This window comes from Lepisma saccharinum, chromosome 2 (genome assembly GCF_977018435.1).
Source record: "Lepisma saccharinum chromosome 2, izLepSacc3.1, whole genome shotgun sequence".
NCBI classification, from domain to species: domain Eukaryota; kingdom Metazoa; phylum Arthropoda; class Insecta; order Zygentoma; family Lepismatidae; genus Lepisma; species Lepisma saccharinum.
Genome location: NC_139230.1, coordinates 204,625,436 through 204,645,618, shown reverse-complemented (window position 1 = coordinate 204,645,618; position 20,183 = coordinate 204,625,436). Strand labels below are relative to the sequence as shown.

The 20,183-nt window shown below is 42.5% G+C and overlaps 1 protein-coding gene across 2 annotated transcripts in view; it reads right to left on the bottom strand.

Moving 5' to 3' along the window:
• Positions 1–20,183, bottom strand: part of LOC145984280 (rho GTPase-activating protein 45-like) — a 173,435-nt gene that overhangs the window by 20,052 nt on the left and 133,200 nt on the right. For both annotated transcript variants that reach the window (XM_083117917.1, XM_083117916.1), the window contains exon 15: positions 19,542–19,726. In XM_083117917.1, coding sequence (XP_082974043.1) covers positions 19,542–19,726 — 185 coding nt within the window. The remainder of the gene's footprint in view (positions 1–19,541; positions 19,727–20,183) is intronic.

The following is a 20,183-nucleotide window of genomic DNA, read 5'->3' as shown; positions in this document are numbered from 1 at the left end:
CAAGATCAAAGTAAAACAGGGCGTGAGGTGATTTGCCGTCAATGTGCACACGAATTGTATCACGGGTGTTGAATGATTTGCGGTTTGAGTTTAGCAAGAGGAAACGATTGTTTGTTGTTTGACGACAAAAGAATCTCCGCGGTATTAAAATATATCGCAGTGAGAAGAAACATGTTTATTATTTGGACGAGACGTCCTTCAACTCGGTGAGTGGGGGAAGGGGGAATAAACCATGGAAGGATACCACCATGCAAAACCACCGCCAGGGCTGAAGAAACCGACGATGAGGGGAAGGGGGAGGCTTATTGTTTCACCCACTGGCGGCAATGAAAGCTTTGTTGAAGGCGCATATTTACTGTTCCGCGCAAAGAAAGGGAAGGGTGATTATCAGCAACAAATAGACAGACCAAGATTTGAATCCTGGTTTAGTGAAGTGATTCATAAATTGAAACCAGAGTAATAGCGACAGACAATGCACCTGATTGTATATATCACCAATAACAAATCATGCTTTTTTGGTGGTACAACTTGAAGTGCGTGTGTCTTACAGTAACGGATGTATTGCGAACGAAGCAACCAAGTTTTTCATAAATCTATTTCTTTCTAAACCAAAAACAATAATTTGTCATTAAATTCAAGAGGGGCCTATCGTTGTTTACTTTTATCTTTGTTTATTTTTATTTTTGCGTGCTCGAAATATACACACATGCTCTCATGTTTAGAAGTTGTTTCGCTCTTATATTAATGACACATTTATTAAATAATATATGCGCAGAAAGTACTTTTAAAATGTTATGTTTCAGGAGACAAAGAGAAGCAAAAATACAATCCACTTGACATGCATGCGGGTTTTGATGTGTTGTGCGGTTGGCAATACTGTAGATTTTCTCAGTGTCTCCGATGTAAGCAGCTCGGCGGTTGAGGAAAGACTGGCACGGAAGATTCTGAGCTCAGTTCTCGCGCGGATTGATACATAAAACCTGCTGCAAGGTTAACCTGACGCTTGGCTTAGTGCAAAATTCTGCCATTTCATTATTATTTTTATGGATATAAACATGTAATTCATATGCCCTAATTTTGTAAAGTAAATGTGCGTAAATACACAGTTTATTTTTTAAAGTAAAAATCATTGATGACAGAAACTGGTTAGATAAATTAATTGAGAAGGTCCATGAACCATCATTATTCTTCAAGGACATTTGCAACTTTATATTGGATTGGTAGAATATCAGCTCTCTGGAAATGTTGTCAGTACTGGCAAAAATTCCATGTCAGTCTATTCCTAAGTACTATATAGTTTGAAACTTGAGTGTATGTTCCCAGATATTACATTTTCCACATTATTTCATTTTACTTATCTAGTTCCAGAAACACACGACACAATTTTCATAGATTTTACATTTTCTACATTATAATTTCCTAGACAAAAGCCTATGAAAAATAAAAACAACTAGGTTCCACTGAGCAGATAAAAATATAGTGGGATCAATCCAGATTTTTGCATTCAAGACCTGTGCATGACCTAAGATTTATTTATCATAAGTTTTCAACATATTCTGTGGTTAAATGGTTTCCAAAGTCCTGTTTCAGTACATTATCTTCTGAAATCGAGTTCAAGAGCATATTTCAGAATTTAGTCAATATCTTCGATTGCATTTGCAATTCAACATCAGCAGTTTACAACCAGGTATGTATTTTTTGGTGCATTTTTAAACTACTTGAAAACAGTACCTCAACAAAATCAGACACACTCTACGTTCCCTCCTTCCCAGTGATCCTGACACCAGAAATATCTTCCCCGACAAGCCCAGAGTTGTCTCTTCAAACGCCCTCCCAATCTCCAAAACATCCTGGTCCACCACAATCCACCTACTCACAATCAACTCGCACCTGCCCACAAATGCAACTGCCCAAGGAGCAAAACCTGCCCCATATTTGTCACTTCCCACACCCTCCAGATCCACACTGCCACCGGCAAATTCACCCTCTACCCCAAAGGAACCTGCAACAGTTCTAACCTAATTTATATCCTCATGTGAAACATCTGTGGGAGCTTCTACCTGGGGGAAACATCCACAGCCCTGAACCTCCGCATCAACAACCACCGCTCCTCTACCCAAAACCTGGACTTTGCTCTTGCCATTCACACCAATCACCACAATATTCCTTTTAATGACTGCTTCCAGGTAGCGATCGTCCACTCCTTGCCCCAATCCACCAACACCTCAATACGTAGAAGATGGGAGAGGGCCTACATATCGACCATGAATGCAACCACACCTCCAGCCCTGAACAAGGCCACCCAGTAATGCCCCTCATCCCCTATCCTCACCCTCACCACCACCTTTTCCCAACCAACCCCCCCCCCCCACCACTCACAGTTTTCGACAAGCCAGGCGAAAGAACCATATATATATATATAAATCAAATAAGGTAAAAGGAAACACTCACCGGACAGTAGGAAAATTCAAAATTTTCGCTAATTTATAGCATCATCGGTGTGAGAAGAAACAGAAGACGGAACCGGAAGTTGGGGTCCTGCAGAGTTGCCAGGTCCCCATTGAAGAAGAAGCGGTGCGTAGAACGAAAAAAACACTGTTTCGTCACCAGGCTCGTCGTAAACTGTGAGTGTGTAGGATGAGTTGGGAGGGAGGGCGGGAGTGTGGGTGAGGGTTGGGCATTACTGGGTGGCCTTGTTCAGGCCAGGTGGAGTGGTTGCACTCATGGCCGATATATAGGCCCTCTCCCATCTTTTGCGAACAGAGGTGTTGGCTGGTTGGGGTAGGAGGTGGATGATCGCTACCCGGAAGCAGTCGTTGAAACTGATGTTGTGGTGGTTGGTGTGGACGGCGACAGTGAAGTCCAGGTTGTGGGTGGAGGAGCGGTGGTTATTGATGCGGAGGTTGAGGGCCGTTGATGTTTCCCCCAGGTAAAAATCACCACAGATGTTGCAGGTGAGGATGTAGATAAGGTTTGAGGCATGGCAGGTTCCTTTGGGATGGAGGGTAAATTTGCCAGTGGCCGTGTGCACCTGGAGGGTGTGAGAAGTGATGAGGATGGGACAGGTCTTGCACCTGGGTCGGTTGCATTTATGGGCAGGGGGGTGTTGGATGTGTGGTGAAGGAGTGTTGTGGACCAGGATGTTTTGGAGGTTAGGGGGGCGTTTGAAAACCACCCTGGGTTTGTCGGGAAATATGTTTTTGGTTTCGGGATCACTGTGGAGGATTGGGAGAAGAGAGTGCAGTGTGTGCCTGATTTTGTTGAGGTGGGGATGATATTGGGTGATGAGTGCAGGTGGGTTGGTGGCAGCAGGTTTCTTGGTGGTAGTGGTATGTGAGGCAGCTCGTGATATTTGCTTGGTGACCAGGATGGAGGGATATCCACGGTTAACCAGGGCCTGGTGTAGGCGGAGGTTATAATTCTGGCGGGAGGTGGGTGAAGTGTTCAGGTGCTGTCCCCTGAGGGCCAGAGAGAATGGAATTGCTTTTTTGGTGTGGAACGGGTGGGAGCTGGAGAAGTGTAGGTATTGCATGTGGTTGGTGGGTTTTATGTGGATGGAGGTAGTCAGGTGTCCTCCCTCGATGTGCACGTCCACATCCAGGAAGGTGATCTGGTTGGGGGAGTGTGTCCAGGTGAATTTTAGGGAACGGAAGTGGTTAAGTTGGTCCAGGAAGGCTGACAAGGATGGTTCTCCATGTGTCCAGAGCATGAAGATGTCGTCGATGAAGCGGAGCCAGAGGAGGGGTTAGAGGGGTTGGGTAGCCAAAAACTCTTGCTCAAGTTGGCCCATGAAGAGGTTTGCATAGGATGGGGCCATTCTGGTACCCATGGCTGTACCTCGGATCTGTAGGAAATTTTGGTTTTCAAAGGTGAAGTTGTTACAAGTGAGGACAAGGTGGGCTAGGTGGGTCAGGAAGTTGGTGCTGGGGTTGTGAGGTTTGGGTCTGCTATTGAGATAGAATTCTATGGAGCGGAGGCCATGGGAGTGAGGTATGTTGGTGTAGAGGGAAGTGACATCAATGGTGGCAAGGATGGTATTTGGGGGCAATGGTGGGAGGGTGCTGATTTTCTGGAGGAAGTGGTTGGTGTCACGGAGGTAGGAGGGCAGAGCTTTCACAAGAGGCTGGAGATGGGAGTCAACAAAGGCTGAGATTCGTTCTGTAGGTGAGTTATAGCTGGACACAATGGGTCTGCCAGGGTTGCCAGGTTTGTGGATTTTGGGCAATAGATAGAAGGTGGGGGTGCGGGGATTGTCGGGTATTAACATGGCGGTGGTACGAGCTGTTAGGCCTTCAGGTGGGCCGCGGGTGTGGATGAAGTCCCGGATTTTGGTGAGGTGTTCGGCGGATAGGTCAACTGTGGTGGGTTTGTAGGTGGAGGGGTCAGCCAGCTGGCGGTTGGCTTCCGCCAGGTAGTCTTGAGAGTTCAAGACCACCGTGGTGGACCCCTTGTCAGCTGGGAGGATTTTGATGTTGTGGTTGTTGCGGAGGTCTCTGAGAGCTTTCTGTTGGGGGGATTGAGGTTAGGTTGGTTGTGAAAGTTATTTAAGAATGAGCTGTCAGAGGTGGTGGAAATGACGGCAGTGATGTATCTTTCCAAGGGGTGGTTGGTGGGCAGGGGGGGTGGATCTTGGGAGGAGGGGGGGCTAAATTGAAGGAGGCTCGGGTGGGTTTCACTGGTAGTAGTTTGGAGTGAGGGATTTTTGGCCCAGAAATGTTGCCATCGGAGGCTGCGAGCAAATGTGTGTATGTCAAAAAGTAGGCGGAATTGGTTGGGGGGAGTTGGGGGGGGAGAAGGTGAGGCCTTTGGATAAAACAGCTATTTCATCAGTGCTCAGTTTATGGCTGGATACATTGAGTACAGTCTGGTTGTTTTTGAGTGGGTTAGGGTCATTGGTGGTCATGGATCTGGTAGGGGTGGGTTTGTCCGTGGACTGGTTGTTTCCCAAGGTGCGATGTATGGGAGTGCAGTTTTGGTTTTCAGGGGGGGTCTGTGGTGGTGTGGGAGGGGTGGGCAATGATAGAGGGGGGTCGGGTAATAGCGGGCATGTTGGTGTGGGACTGAAATTGGGCGGCATTGGAAGGGGAAGGGTGCAGCCAGTCTGAAAAGCTTGACGGCAGAGATTGGAGAGTTTTTGGAGGTGTTTAGTGTTAAGATCACTGGCAATGGAATGGGCGGTGTGCCAGAAGGAGTCTATTTTGTGATGGTGGTTACCTGGGGTCAGCAACAGGATTTTGGTAAGGGATTGAATAGAAATGGACAGTTCTCGGGCGCGATTTAGCTGGGATCGGTACATGGCGTGGGTCAGTTCAATAGCGAAATTTCTCGCTAGTGGGAAAATCGTGGGTTCTATGCTTGGGGGCATGGCGGAAAATGGCAGTTTGGGTGTGAGGCTTTTGGGTGTTAGGCCTAATATCAAACATGAGTGCAGGAAGCGTGCATGGGACGTAGCTTTGGTGTAGGAAACAATAAGAGATCGCAGGCGGTTCAGTTGATAGGAGTTATACGTGAAAGGATTCATACCAAAAGTGGATAATAATGGATAAAAGCAAGGAGGGCCAAAAAGGGCTAAGTAAAAATCAAATAAGGTAAAAGGAAACACTCACCGGACAGTAGGAAAATTCAAAATTTTCGCTAATTTATAGCATCATCGGTGTGAGAAGAAACAGAAGACGGAACCGGAAGTTGGGGTCCTGCAGAGTTGCCAGGTCCCCATTGAAGAAGAAGCGGTGCATAGAACCGATGATGCTATAAATTAGCGAAAATTTTGAATTTTCCTACTGTCCGGTGAGTGTTTCCTTTTACCTTATTTGATTTTTACTTAGCCCTCTTTGGCCCTCCTTGCTTTTATCCATTATTATCCACTTTTGGTATGAATCCTTTCACGTATAACTCCTATCAACTGAACCGCCTGCGATCTCTTATTGTTTCCTACACCAAAGCTACGTCCCATGCACGCTTCCTGCACCCATGTTTGATATTAGGCCTAACACCCAAAAGCCTCACACCCAAACTGCCATTTTCCGCCATGCCCCCAAGCATAAAACCCACGATTTTCCCACTAGCGAGAAATTTCGCTATTGAACTGACCCACGCCATGTACCGATCCCAGCTAAATCGCACCCGAGAACTGTCCATTTCTATTCAATCCCTTACCAAAATCCTGTTGCTGACCCCAGGTAACCACCATCACAAAATAGACTCCTTCTGGCACACCGCCCATTCCATTGCCAGTGATCTTAACACTAAACACCTCCAAAAACTCTCCAATCTCTGCCGTCAAGCTTTTCAGACTGGCTGCACCCTTCCCCTTCCACTGCCACTCAATTTCAGTCCCACACCAACATGCCCGCTATTACCCGACCCCCCTCTACCATTGCCCACCCCTCCCACACCACCACAGACCCCCCCTGAAAACCAAAACTGCACTCCCATACATCGCACCTTGGGAAACAACCAGTCCACGGACAAACCCACCCCTACCAGATCCATGACCACCAATGACCCTAACCCACTCAAAAACAACCAGACTGTACTCAATGTATCCAGCCATAAACTGAGCACTGATGAAATAGCTGTTTTATCCAAAGGCCTCACCTTCTCCCCCCCCCAACTCCCCCCAACCAATTCCGCCTACTTTTTGACATACACACATTTGCTCGCAGCCTCCGATGGCAACATTTCTGGGCCAAAAATCCCTCACTCCAAACTACTACCAGTGAAACCCACCCGAGCCTCCTTCAATTTAGCCCCCCCTCCTCCCAAGATCCACCCCCCCTGCCCACCAACCACCCCTTGGAAAGATACATCACTGCCGTCATTTCCACCACCTCTGACAGCTCATTCTTAAATAACTTTCACAACCAACCTAACCTCAATCCCCCCAACAGAAAGCTCTCAGAGACCTCCGCAACAACCACAACATCAAAATCCTCCCAGCTGACAAGGGGTCCACCACGGTGGTCTTGAACTCTCAAGACTACCTGGCGGAAGCCAACCGCCAGCTGGCTGACCCCTCCACCTACAAACCCACCACAGTTGACCTATCCGCCGAACACCTCACCAAAATCCGGGACTTCATCCACACCCGCGGCCCACCTGAAGGCCTAACAGCTCGTACCACCGCCATGTTAATACCCGACAATCCCCGCACCCCCACCTTCTATCTATTGCCCAAAATCCACAAACCTGGCAACCCTGGCAGACCCATTGTGTCCAGCTATAACTCACCTACAGAACGAATCTCAGCCTTTGTTGACTCCCATCTCCAGCCTCTTGTGAAAGCTCTGCCCTCCTACCTCCGTGACACCAACCACTTCCTCCAGAAAATCAGCACCCTCCCACCATTGCCCCCAAATACCATCCTTGCCACCATTGATGTCACTTCCCTCTACACCAACATACCTCACTCCCATGGCCTCCGCTCCATAGAATTCTATCTCAATAGCAGACCCAAACCTCACAACCCCAGCACCAACTTCCTGACCCACCTAGCCCACCTTGTCCTCACTTGTAACAACTTCACCTTTGAAAACCAAAATTTCCTACAGATCCGAGGTACAGCCATGGGTACCAGAATGGCCCCATCCTATGCAAACCTCTTCATGGGCCAACTTGAGCAAGAGTTTTTGGCTACCCAACCCCTCTAACCCCTCCTCTGGCTCCGCTTCATCGACGACATCTTCATGCTCTGGACACATGGAGAACCATCCTTGTCAGCCTTCCTGGACCAACTTAACCACTTCCGTTCCCTAAAATTCACCTGGACACACTCCCCCAACCAGATCACCTTCCTGGATGTGGACGTGCACATCGAGGGAGGACACCTGACTACCTCCATCCACATAAAACCCACCAACCACATGCAATACCTACACTTCTCCAGCTCCCACCCGTTCCACACCAAAAAAGCAATTCCATTCTCTCTGGCCCTCAGGGGACAGCACCTGAACACTTCACCCACCTTCCGCCAGAATTATAACCTCCGCCTACACCAGGCCCTGGTTAACCGTGGATATCCCTCCATCCTGGTCACCAAGCAAATATCACGAGCTGCCTCACATACCACTACCACCAAGAAACCTGCTGCCACCAACCCACCTGCACTCATCACCCAATATCATCCCCACCTCAACAAAATCAGGCACACACTGCACTCTCTTCTCCCAATCCTCCACAGTGATCCCGAAACCAAAAACATATTTCCCGACAAACCCAGGGTGGTTTTCAAACGCCCCCCTAACCTCCAAAACATCCTGGTCCACAACACTCCTTCACCACACATCCAACACCCCCCTGCCCATAAATGCAACCGACCCAGGTGCAAGACCTGTCCCATCCTCATCAGTTCTCACACCCTCCAGGTGCACACGGCCACTGGCAAATTTACCCTCCATCCCAAAGGAACCTGCCATGCCTCAAACCTTATCTACATCCTCACCTGCAACATCTGTGGTGATTTTTACCTGGGGGAAACATCAACGGCCCTCAACCTCCGCATCAATAACCACCGCTCCTCCACCCACAACCTGGACTTCACTGTCGCCGTCCACACCAACCACCACAACATCAGTTTCAACGACTGCTTCCGGGTAGCGATCATCCACCTCCTACCCCAACCAGCCAACACCTCTGTTCGCAAAAGATGGGAGAGGGCCTATATATCGGCCATGAGTGCAACCACTCCACCTGGCCTGAACAAGGCCACCCAGTAATGCCCAACCCTCACCCACACTCCCGCCCTCCCTCCCAACTCATCCTACACACTCACAGTTTACGACGAGCCTGGTGACGAAACAGTGTTTTTTTCGTTCTACGCACCGCTTCTTCTTCAATGGGGACCTGGCAACTCTGCAGGACCCCAACTTCCGGTTCCGTCTTCTGTTTCTTCTCACACCGATGATGCTATAAATTAGCGAAAATTTTGAATTTTCCTACTGTCCGGTGAGTGTTTCCTTTTACCTTATTTGATTTTTACTTAGCCCTTTTGGCCCTCCTTGCTTTTATCCATTATATATATATAATGTGTTGACAATACCACAATACCACAAAATATATATATATATATATATATATATATATATATATATATATATATATATATATTTTTATTTATTTTGTGGTATTGTCAACACTTTTTTTCCTTCGGGACCTGGCAACACTGCGGGTCATGCTTACTCTTCCCTCTAGTCACTTAGTTCTACAACGTCTCTCTACTCCTGAAGATGTGACATACCATCACAAAAATTTGAATTTTTTCTTTGTCCGGTGAGTGTTTCCTCTCTCCTCTTTCACTTTTATATATATATATATATATATATATATATATATCAGGGTGGCTACAAACAAGCAGAAATGAAATTCCCTGACTTTTCCAGGTTTTCCAGGACAAAATTTACATTTTTCCCTGACAATTACAAACTAAACTAAATCGATGTTTTTGCAAATAGAAATAATAAACTCACACAGATCCACGTATGGTTTTGTTAAGTACCAATATTATATTCTATGAAATTGACTTAATTTCTCCATTCGCTATGATTTGAATTCAAACTGCAAAATAGTGAATTTGGAAACTTATTACAATTCACAAGCTAGGGAAGGATTACGGAATTTTGTCATACGCAGTAAGTTTAAAATAAAATACGTGATTATTTTTAAAGTTAAGACTAAATGAGATAAGAGTGAAGAGTGATTGATTAAGAAATACAACTTGTAATTTATCAGTCTCCTTATACATTCTCGGTATTATATGTTGATATTTCCACTGAGGTTTGGAACCCTCTGCTTGCAAGAACCATGAGTGCGGACTCATTTTTCAATGCATAAAGCTACTTCTCTCTTCTCTATAAAGCAAACAACTTAACTCTTGCATATAAGTGAAACAATTGAATCGAACAAAATAAAGTGTCATATTCCCTTACATTATCAATGGGATTTCTGCTTCAGTACAGTATATCCAAGTGAAGTACTGTGAAACTGACAACATGCAGTTATACCACTAATGCTGACGAAAAGGGTATGAAGGTATTAGAAATTTAACGCAAGGAATTTATAGAATTGCATTGTATAGGTACCTGATTTAGCTAACCACACATTAAAACAGGAACACTTTAATAATAAAAGCTTCTGAAAGTTCATATACGAGGGGCATCCTGAAAAAAGCTCCAATGGTGCCTATACGCAGCACTAGTGGTCGGAGAGCGACACACACACATGCAGGCAGGAAGAAGTGGCATGTAACTGTAATCTGGTACAGTTGCAATGCAACAGTTTTAGGACAGTTCTAGGTTAAACATTTCAGCTCTCATACAGTCTCCCACCGACTGCGATGTAGCCTACATTGCACGCTCAGGATTTGGCACAGAGCCACCAGCAATCGTGTGAGGTGTGCAGATTGGAAGTCGTGAGTGATAGTAAGGTCAGACGATGGTGTAGACAATTCATGGAAGGCCGATAGAATGTGCACAACCCCATACAGCTGAGTACACACGGACCCTTTGCATCACTTCAGGTGAGATATCTTGGACCACTCCCTGTACAGCCCTGGCCTTGAATGTACCGACTTTCATCTCTTTGTTTAACTGAAGAGGTTTCTGGTAGGGATGGCCAGATCAGGATCCGAAATCCGGATCCAGTTTGTTCCGGATCCTAAAATTTTTCGGATCCGGGATCCAGAACTTTCGGATCCGGATCCGTTTTGCCATCCCACATGCGCTTCTTTGGAAAGTAAGAAAGTGCTTATAACATATTGTTACCTGCTAATATACATATAATATACATACATACACATATATATATAGTGTGTGTACCCGCGTGCGCGATTTGTAATTAATTAATACACTTACAAGGGTGGTCTAAGTCCCCCCCTCCGATCTCCATGAAACTTGCCAGGTGTATAGAGCCCCCCCCCCCCTCAAATGTCAAGATGAGGAGAAACTGAAGTGGGGATCTTACCCCGAAACCACGTAAATATGGCATAGAAAGAAACAGGGGGCAAAAGGGCCTCTCTATACACCTGTCAAATTCCATGGAAATCGGAGGGGGACACAGGGGTCAGATGATCCCCACGTCAATTTCTACTCATCTTGATATTTGAGGCGGGTTTTGCCCCCTCAAACAGTTTTTTAGCCGAAACAAAAAAAACACGTATTTCTTCCATTGGGCCCTACTATACACCTGCCAAGTTTCATGGAAATCGGAGGGGGACACACAGGTCAAATGCACACTTAAATTTGTCCTCATATTGACATTTGAGGGGGGGTTGCCCCCTAAAACAGTTTTTTAGCCGAAACAAAAAAAGCACGTATTTCTTCATTTGGGCCCGTTTATACACATACCTGCCAAGTATCATGGAAATCGGAGGGGGACACAGGGGTCAGATCCCCACTTCAATTTGTGCTAATCTTGACACTTGAGTGGGTTTTGCCCTGTAAAACCGTTTTTTAGCTGAAACAAAAAAACACGTATTTCTTCCATTGGGCCCTACTATACACCTGCCAAGTATCATGGAAATCGGACGGGGACACATAGGTCTTATGCACACTTAAATTTGTTCTCATATTGACATTTGAGGGGGGTTGCCCCCTAAAACAGTTTTTTAGGCGAAACAAAAAAAACACGTATTTCTTCATTTGGGCCCGTTTATACACATACCTGCCAAGTATCATGGAAATCGGAGGGGGACACAGGGGTCAGATCCCCACTTCAATTTGTGCTCATCTTGACACTTGAGTGGGTTTTGCCCTGTAAAACCGTTTTTTAGCTGAAACAAAAAAAACACGTATTTCTTCCATTGGGCCCTACTATACACCTGCCAAATATCATGGAAATCGGACGGGGACACATAGGTCTTATGCACACTTAAATTTGTTCTCATATTGACATTTGAGGGGGGTTGCCCCCTAAAACAGTTTTTTAGGCGAAACAAAAAAAACACGTATTTCTTCATTTGGGCCCGTTTATACACATACCTGCCAAGTATCATGGAAATCGGAGGGGGACACAGGGGTCAGATCCTCACATCAATTTGTCATCTTGACATTTGAGGGGGTTTTGCCCCCTAAAACCGTTTTTTAGCTGAAACAAAAAAACAAGTATTTCTTCCTTTGGGTCCCACTATTCGCCTGCCAAGTTTCATGGAAATAGGAGGGGACACTTAGATAACCTCCCTTGTTAGTCTTACACTTTGTAATTATATAACACTGCATATATTATAATGTTTTATTTTAATTTGTAAAACTGTAACTGTAGAACAATTGTATAATTTTTGTATAACATTTCTATCTTGTTATATGTGTTAAAGGTTTCATCCTGGAATTGAATGTCTCACATTTATGTATGTTTTCATTTCCAATACAATCGAATGAATACATATTCGTTTCAATGGCATTTACAAAATCACCTCTGACATTTTATGTTAAACAAGTAAGATTATTTTTGTGCACGACTGTGTTAGCCGATGCGTAGCAAAGTATTTTAGGAACAACACTTGAAAAAATTCTTGTAGGACTAACTAATGAAAAATTTCTTTGTAATCGAAGATCATAATACCTTTTAAGGTGTGGTAATATTATAATGGGATTGAGATACGAAACTCTCGGATCCCGATCCAGATCCGGAACTTTCGGATCCGGATCCAGATCCGAAACTTTCAAACCCAGATCCGGATCCGGAATTTTCGGATTCGGATCCAGATCCGCAACTTTTGGATCCGGATTTTTCGGATCCGGATCCGTTTGGCCATCCCTAGTTTCTGGCAGGACAAGGATTTGACAGCTACACTGCGGTAGAGATAGTTCCAGTCTTTGCTGTCAGACACATATACCGTGCGTCCATTTCGATCTGCAGCCGAGAGATCGGGAGAAGCGTGGCGGGCGGCACTGACGGAGATGCCGACATTTGCGGCCTGAAATGCCCGCTTATTTTTATGGACATATGCAGACATTTATATAAATATTGCAAAACGAGCACTAACCTGTGTTATAAGAGTATGGTTTTAATTTTAGTAGCTTAGTGACTGTATGTGCCGATGATTTTGACACGCCCACCTCTTGTGAAACACGGCGTAGAGGTTTGTTTGGAGAACGTTCTAACGCTGCACCAATATCATCGAGTTTTGCTTCGGTTAGAATCCGTCGTTTTTGCTTAGGTGTTTTAAAATTTAACGATACAGTTTCTCGTAATTTAAGGACAAGATGTCTAACCGTATCTCTGTGTGGAGTTGAAACGCATGGGAATTTCTGTACAAATTACCTACACACGTCTCGACACGAGTTTGTTTTCACGTAGGTACGTGTCATACATAAAAAAATCTTTGTTCTAACGTGAATCTTGCGGCTGGCATTCCAATCGTCTCACTGACACGTCACACATACACACTACAATAACACAAACAAGTAACTGCAAGTAACCAAGAATAACACTCTTGCGCACAGTACGAAATTAACACGCTCTTGGTTTACATTGCTTGCCACTATATTTACAACTCTGTCTTCATCTAGTCGCGAAGGAACAAAAAACTCGAGCTCGGAGATTTCGGATTGCAAGGAAGCTCACGAACACTATTGACTTTTAACGGTTTCTTCTACAGCGTAATCTTGATACAGTGTTGCACATTCAAAACCTCCAAACGATCCCCATCGGCACAAAACTCTTTCAAGGATATAAACTTAAGCAGGACGTTACTGGTCAAAACTATGATTAAAATGTTTTATTATCTGTGGCTCTTAACATCGTTTCTAAAGCGTATTTTTTTGTGTATATAAGAGCAGAACTTGGATGAATTACAGAAGAACTTTTGCGCGTTATAACACAGGTTAGTGATCGTTTTGCAATATTTATATAAATGTCTGCATATGTCTATAAAAATAAGCGGGCATTACAGGCCGCAAATGTCGGCATCTCCGTCAGCGCCGCCCGCCACGCTTCTCCCGATCTCTCGGCTGCAGATCGAAATGAACGCACGGTAATATGGGCATACAGAAGTTAGTGCCATGCTACGACAAATGCCAGAACAACGGTGGTGATTATGCCGAAAATTAGGTTAGGACTCACTGTTACTAATGCAATAAATTACAACTGATATTCTTGTTTTATTTATGCCTAATAGGTAGGGACCTTGATATTTTGTTATTATTTTTAAAATTGGTGTATTTTCTTATTTTTTATTTTCTACTATATATTGTTATTTTTCCCAAAATCACATTTTCATTTTAACGCATTTTCTGGCAAATATCTGAAATTATACCTTCATGGTGTTTTTAAACTACTGTTTCAAATTGTAAGTCACATGGCCTACGCCTCTTCGTGAGAGTTTGATATCTTGAAAGTTCTTTTGGGAAAGTTATTTTCCATACCCCTTTTTTAATTTTAAGGTAAGGATTTTAGATAATGGAATTTTCTCCGTATATACTGAAGAGTGCATAATGACCATAAGTGGCGACGCACCCAAAAAATTAAAATCAATCAATCTCACATGGCAGATACCGATATATTATGGCACCAAAAATTGGCATTATCTTTTTTTGACTTGTTAGTGTTACGTTTCCCAAAATTCGTGTTTTTGTTTTAGAACATTTATCTGCCAAATATACCGACACTTAATACTCCATTGTGCTTTTAAACTATTATTTAAAATAGTCAACTATCGGATGGCGCCACCCGCTCTTATCCCCTCCATCTGTTGACAAGTCCCCTTACTACTCTCATATGGACAACAAAAAACGATAATTCAATGCATTTTCCACGTAATATTTAGAGGCTTAACCTTTGCTCCCCCGATGATACCATATGGTATCATCAGAGTAAGGTCGTACTCGCCCGATGATACTATATGGTATCATGGTGCTGATTACGAAATTAATGTGCTTTTTGGACCTTCATACTCTTAAGTTTGGGTGGAAACTCTGACACAGGTCTGGAGCAAGTATGGGAAATTCATATTGATGACCAACCTCCCCCCTCTCCCCGCAACATATCCATGCCTCATTTCCGAACAGAGTTTCACATTTTGGCTCATTATTCATGAAACATGTTTCAATCTCTTTGGAAACGTCCATTCTTTGAAGAGAATACTAAGGTTTGCGACTTCTCCCCAAAATAGCGGGAGAAGACGGGGCAAACTCCAGATTTTTATGTTTTCTTCATTGAAATTCGGTGGTCGCGCCCTCAAACCACCCTTCCTCGGTTCGGCGTTCTGAATTATACACGGTTGCATGCTATGATGTTTTAGCTGCAAAACAAAACTTATCCGAAGTAGATTGCTCCCATAGTGCATAGTGGCCGAGTTATAACAAGTTTCTTCCAAAAATGCTAATTACCTATTTTTATTTTTCGTAAAAAAAAAATCACATTTTGGCTTATTATTCAACTTGTATGGCACCCAAGAACATGAAACATGTTACGTTCTCTTGCGAAATGTCCATTATTTGAGAAGAATACTAAATTTCGCGCCCTCTCCCCAAAATAGCGGGGGAAGAAGGCGCAAACTCCAGATTTTTATGTTTTTCCATTGAAATTCGTGGTCGTGCCCCCAAGCCCCCCTTCCCAAGTCCGGCGTTCTGAATTGTACACGGTTGCATGCTCTGATGTTTTAGCTGCAAAACAAAACTTATCCGAAGTAGATTGATCCCATAGTGCCCGAGTTATAACAATTTTCCTTCAAAAATGCAAATTACATATTTTTCGTAAAAAAAACAACATATTGGATTATTATTCAATTTGTATGGCACCGAAGAACATGAAACGTGTTTCATTCTCTTGAGAAATATCCATTCTTTGAAAAGAATACTAAAGTTCGCGCCATCTCCCCAAAATAGCAGGAGAAGAGGGGACAAACTCCAGATTTTTATGGTTTTTCTCTTTGAAATTCGGGGGTCGCGCCCCCAAGCCCCTCTTCCTCGGTCCGGCGTTCTGAATTGTACACGGTTGCATGCTCGGATGTTCCTGCAGTAAAACAAAACTTATCCGAAGTACACTGCTTTCATACTGCCAGTTATAACAATTTATATCCAAAAATGCAAATTACCTATTTTTCGTAAAAAATATAATCACATTTTGGATTATTATTCAACTTGTATGGCACCCAAGAACACGAAACATGTTTCATTCTCTTGAGAAATGTCCATTCTTTGAAAAGAATACTAAAGTTCGCGCTTTCTCCCCAAAATAGCGGGAGAAGAGGAGCAAACTCCACATTTTTGTTTTTTTCCATTGAAATTCGGGGGAGCCCCCCCCCCCCTTCCTCGGTTCGGTGTTGTGAATTGTACACGGTTGCATGCTCTGATGTTTTAGCTGCAAAACAAAACTTATCCGAAGTAGATTGCTCACATAGTGCCCGAGTTATAACAATTTTCCTCCAAAGAGTGTTCAAATTTAAAATTCCCGCCGAGAAGCCCGGGCGAGAGAAATTTATCTCTCTCTCACTCACTCACTCACTCACTCTCACTGGTTGTGTTGCGCATAAAAGATGCCTAAAAGTTCAGGCCGAAACTTACGAACGACATATCCTGTTCCCGTGCAGAGTTCCATAACGATATCTTTAAATAAATAAAAAAAAATTTTAAAAAAGTCAATGAAGACGAAATTCCCTGACATTTCCCTGACTTTTTTTCACACCTCAAATTCCCTGACTTTTCCCGGTTTTCCAGGTTTTCCAGGTCTGTCGCCACCCTGATATATATATATATATATATATATATATATATATATATATATATATATATATATATATATATAAATATTGAGATTTTCAAATTATCTGATTTCAGCATGATCCATTGACAGATTTTCAAATTAGATCAGATGAACACCATCTGTTGGACCATCTAAGAACTACACTCAACGTGTGTCATGAATGGAGCAATTACCAATTTTCAAACTATTCCACATACCGGTAAGTGGCAATTTTTTAACCATTTGATGTCAGCACCATCATCAATGGAGTTTTTAAATATGCGAGCTCTTGTTTCATTCACGACCAATTTTCAAAACAGTGATCAGAATGCTACATTATAAAAGTAGCTTCGCTACAGATACAGCTACTCTTCCAAAATGTAGCTTACCAAAAAGTAGCTCACTACGCTACTCCTGTTCGCTACTCGCTACTTTGCACTACTTCTGCATAAAAACTTAACACAATCATATGGATATTCAAAAGAAGACCCTAGTATGATAGCTGTACTTACTGGAAAAATAGATCCTGTTATTTATTATCATGATTCCCATCATTTGATAATTTTGATAGAATTGTTACTTCAGTTACTTATTTTTACTATAATGTTTGAGAATAACTGGCATATCAATTCAAATTTGATATATGAGTATTGCAATTAGGGTGTTATTCAAATTAATGATTACACCTATACACAACTACACCATAGAAACCTGACCCTGCGCGATCTCGAGCTTCTGTCCGTTCAATATAAGGTAAAAAAAACAAGACATTCAAAGTTGCAAAGCCAATGAGGCACTCAAAACACAATCCACTATGTTGGATCCACTGGTTCCTGCCTGTTTTGTCATCTGCTCTTTAAGAGTCCATTTTAATTATGTAAGCTTATCTGTGCATAAAGTGAACTCAAAAACAAAAAGTAGAAAAGACACCTAGTTGGGAAGATGGGATCCTCCTGCTCCTCCATTCCCCACACTGGTCATCATCATTCATCCTCATTCTCACAATTAGCCAAAAGTGGCAGAAGCGATTATAGTTAAGAGAATTACTAAAGAAACAATTCATCCTCATTGTCATGATTAATGAAAGTTACAGAAATGTGACATACAAGTAGGAAAATACATAAATTTGGAAACTCTACATTAACTAAAGAAAACTGTCGTCTCTGTAGGAAAATCAATAACTTGTACGCACTTTTTACAATATCACAAAATATATTGAGGAAACTGAAGTGCAAACCAGTGTTCTAAAAGTAGTGTAATTTTAAAATCTGTGAACAAACATTATGACGAAAATTGTAATTCCAGAAAGTGTATGTTATCATTAATTTATTGCTGGTGAGATCCTGTATAATGACAATGATCAATGCTGTTAATGTACTGAGACATTCATTGCTGGCATTATTGCTTTGTCATTCTAGTGGAAATGAATCACTCGTTTTTGCACTGCATGTTGTGTTTTACACAGTAATTAATGACATTTTGCTGTCTCTTGGCACTATGAATATCCACAGGATTTGTTCCAGGCATGGCACAAACAAGGCATTTTTTTTTCAGGGATGCCACAAACGAGGTATGCCTCTTCCCAAAATAGTGATACAGCTCAAAAAACATAGCTGTTAGCTGGAATATATTCATATATGTCAGTTAGTTATTTGGATATATATTTGGGAATTATTCAGATACTAATGAAATAAATTACACGGATATCTATAACTGCGATATCAAGATATTTATAATCTAGATTATCCATATATCTTTGTCTTTATGAACCTTCTTTAAAAGTAAACGTTATTGTCAATTTTTTTACGCTCTTGCCACACTCACTATTTTCCTCAAAATTCTAAGAAGAAATGTAGCTGTAGTGAAATTTTTGCTACAACTACAGGAATTTTGTAGCATCGCTACAGCTACCTACAATTTTCAAAATATAGTGTTACAAATTGTAGCTAACTACAGTAGCGATGCTATAAGTAGTGTGCCACTTCCGCCCACTGCATATGTAAATTCAACCATCATGATTTCAAGTGATTTTTGAACCATAAGATATACTGACTGATTTTAGAACTAATCGACATCAGCACCACCTAACAACCAAATTTCAAAATAGGTAACACCAGCACCATCTCTGTCAATTTTCAAACCACATCCCTAAAAGTGTTTTGCCAATTGCCATGTGTCACACAAACTGTTCACAATAAATTGGCATAATAAGTGTTTCCTTAAAGCAGACTGAGTTAGAGATTTTGTTTGCTTCAAGGATGTGCCCCGGAATTGTACATTATTCCCTTTTTAGTTAGTTTTGTTTTGGCAGTCTCGTCTCACTCATTCTGCTCAAATGGCCGAACCATCTGAGTTGATTACGTTCAACTGTTTCTTGTAGTGGCTGAGCATTTAAAGATTGCCGGATGGTTTGATTCCTTATCCGATCTTTCCTGGTTTTCCCACTTATTCTTCGAAGGTACCTCATTTCCATTGTTTGGAAGCACGTCCACAAGGAACAAGACCAAAAGGAAGACCAAGAAAGACATGGAATATGAGTGTCAAAGAGATTTTGGAGAAAGGAAGCATAAGATGGAAAGAGGCACAGGAAAAGGCGATGGACAGAAACGTCTGGAGAACTCTCTGTAACCCCTCGACACCGGCAGGTAGAAGAGGACGCGACTAAGTAAGTAAAGTAGTTAGTTTTGTTTCAGTCTGACATTTGCGTGCAAGATGTGGAAAAATCATAAATTCCTCGCTGGAAGTTTGTTCAAAACTAGGTGTGGCAATTTGCAAAATGTTAACAATTCGTTAAAATACTATTAAATAAGTTTTGTAACTTATGTTTTACTCCAATCATTCAATGCATTCATCAACTCAACACTTACCTGACAAATTCAGAATATAATCTGAAGGTTAAAAGTGGCTCAGGTAACTGTCGAAGATACAACTTCAAAACATTTGCTATTACATTGGGATGTATGTCAGTCAGATCAACCAGTTCAGCGCCATTTTCAAAGGCTTGACATAATTTTTCCACTTTAGATTTAACACCTGAAACTCTGTAAATACCCTGAGAAGAAAAATAAGAAATAAATATAAAAAATATAAGTTGTGTAGTACACATGAGATTTTACAAAAAAAAAAAAAAGTGGGGGAAATCATAACATCAAAAATTGATCATTGATAAGTTCAGACATTTATTCAATGTAAAATTAGAAAAGGCATGTGTGAAGAACTGGGGACAATATGAACTGTGAAGAAATTTAAAAAATTCCATAATATGTCACATATCTTTCATGTGTTTGGTAATTTCTGCATAGAGATATGGGAAGTACATTTCACTGCATCATGAACTTCTGAAGATGTATGTGTACAGATGTTGACTCAATTCCATCTGGACAAGTTTCAAATGTGGCACTGTGCCGCAAGCGAATTGCAGGGTTGTGAAACTTACACCACACATGCATTAGTGCTTGTTGTGTCTGCTAGCAGAGTGGCCACTGAAAGTGAATCCTACATTGTAGCAT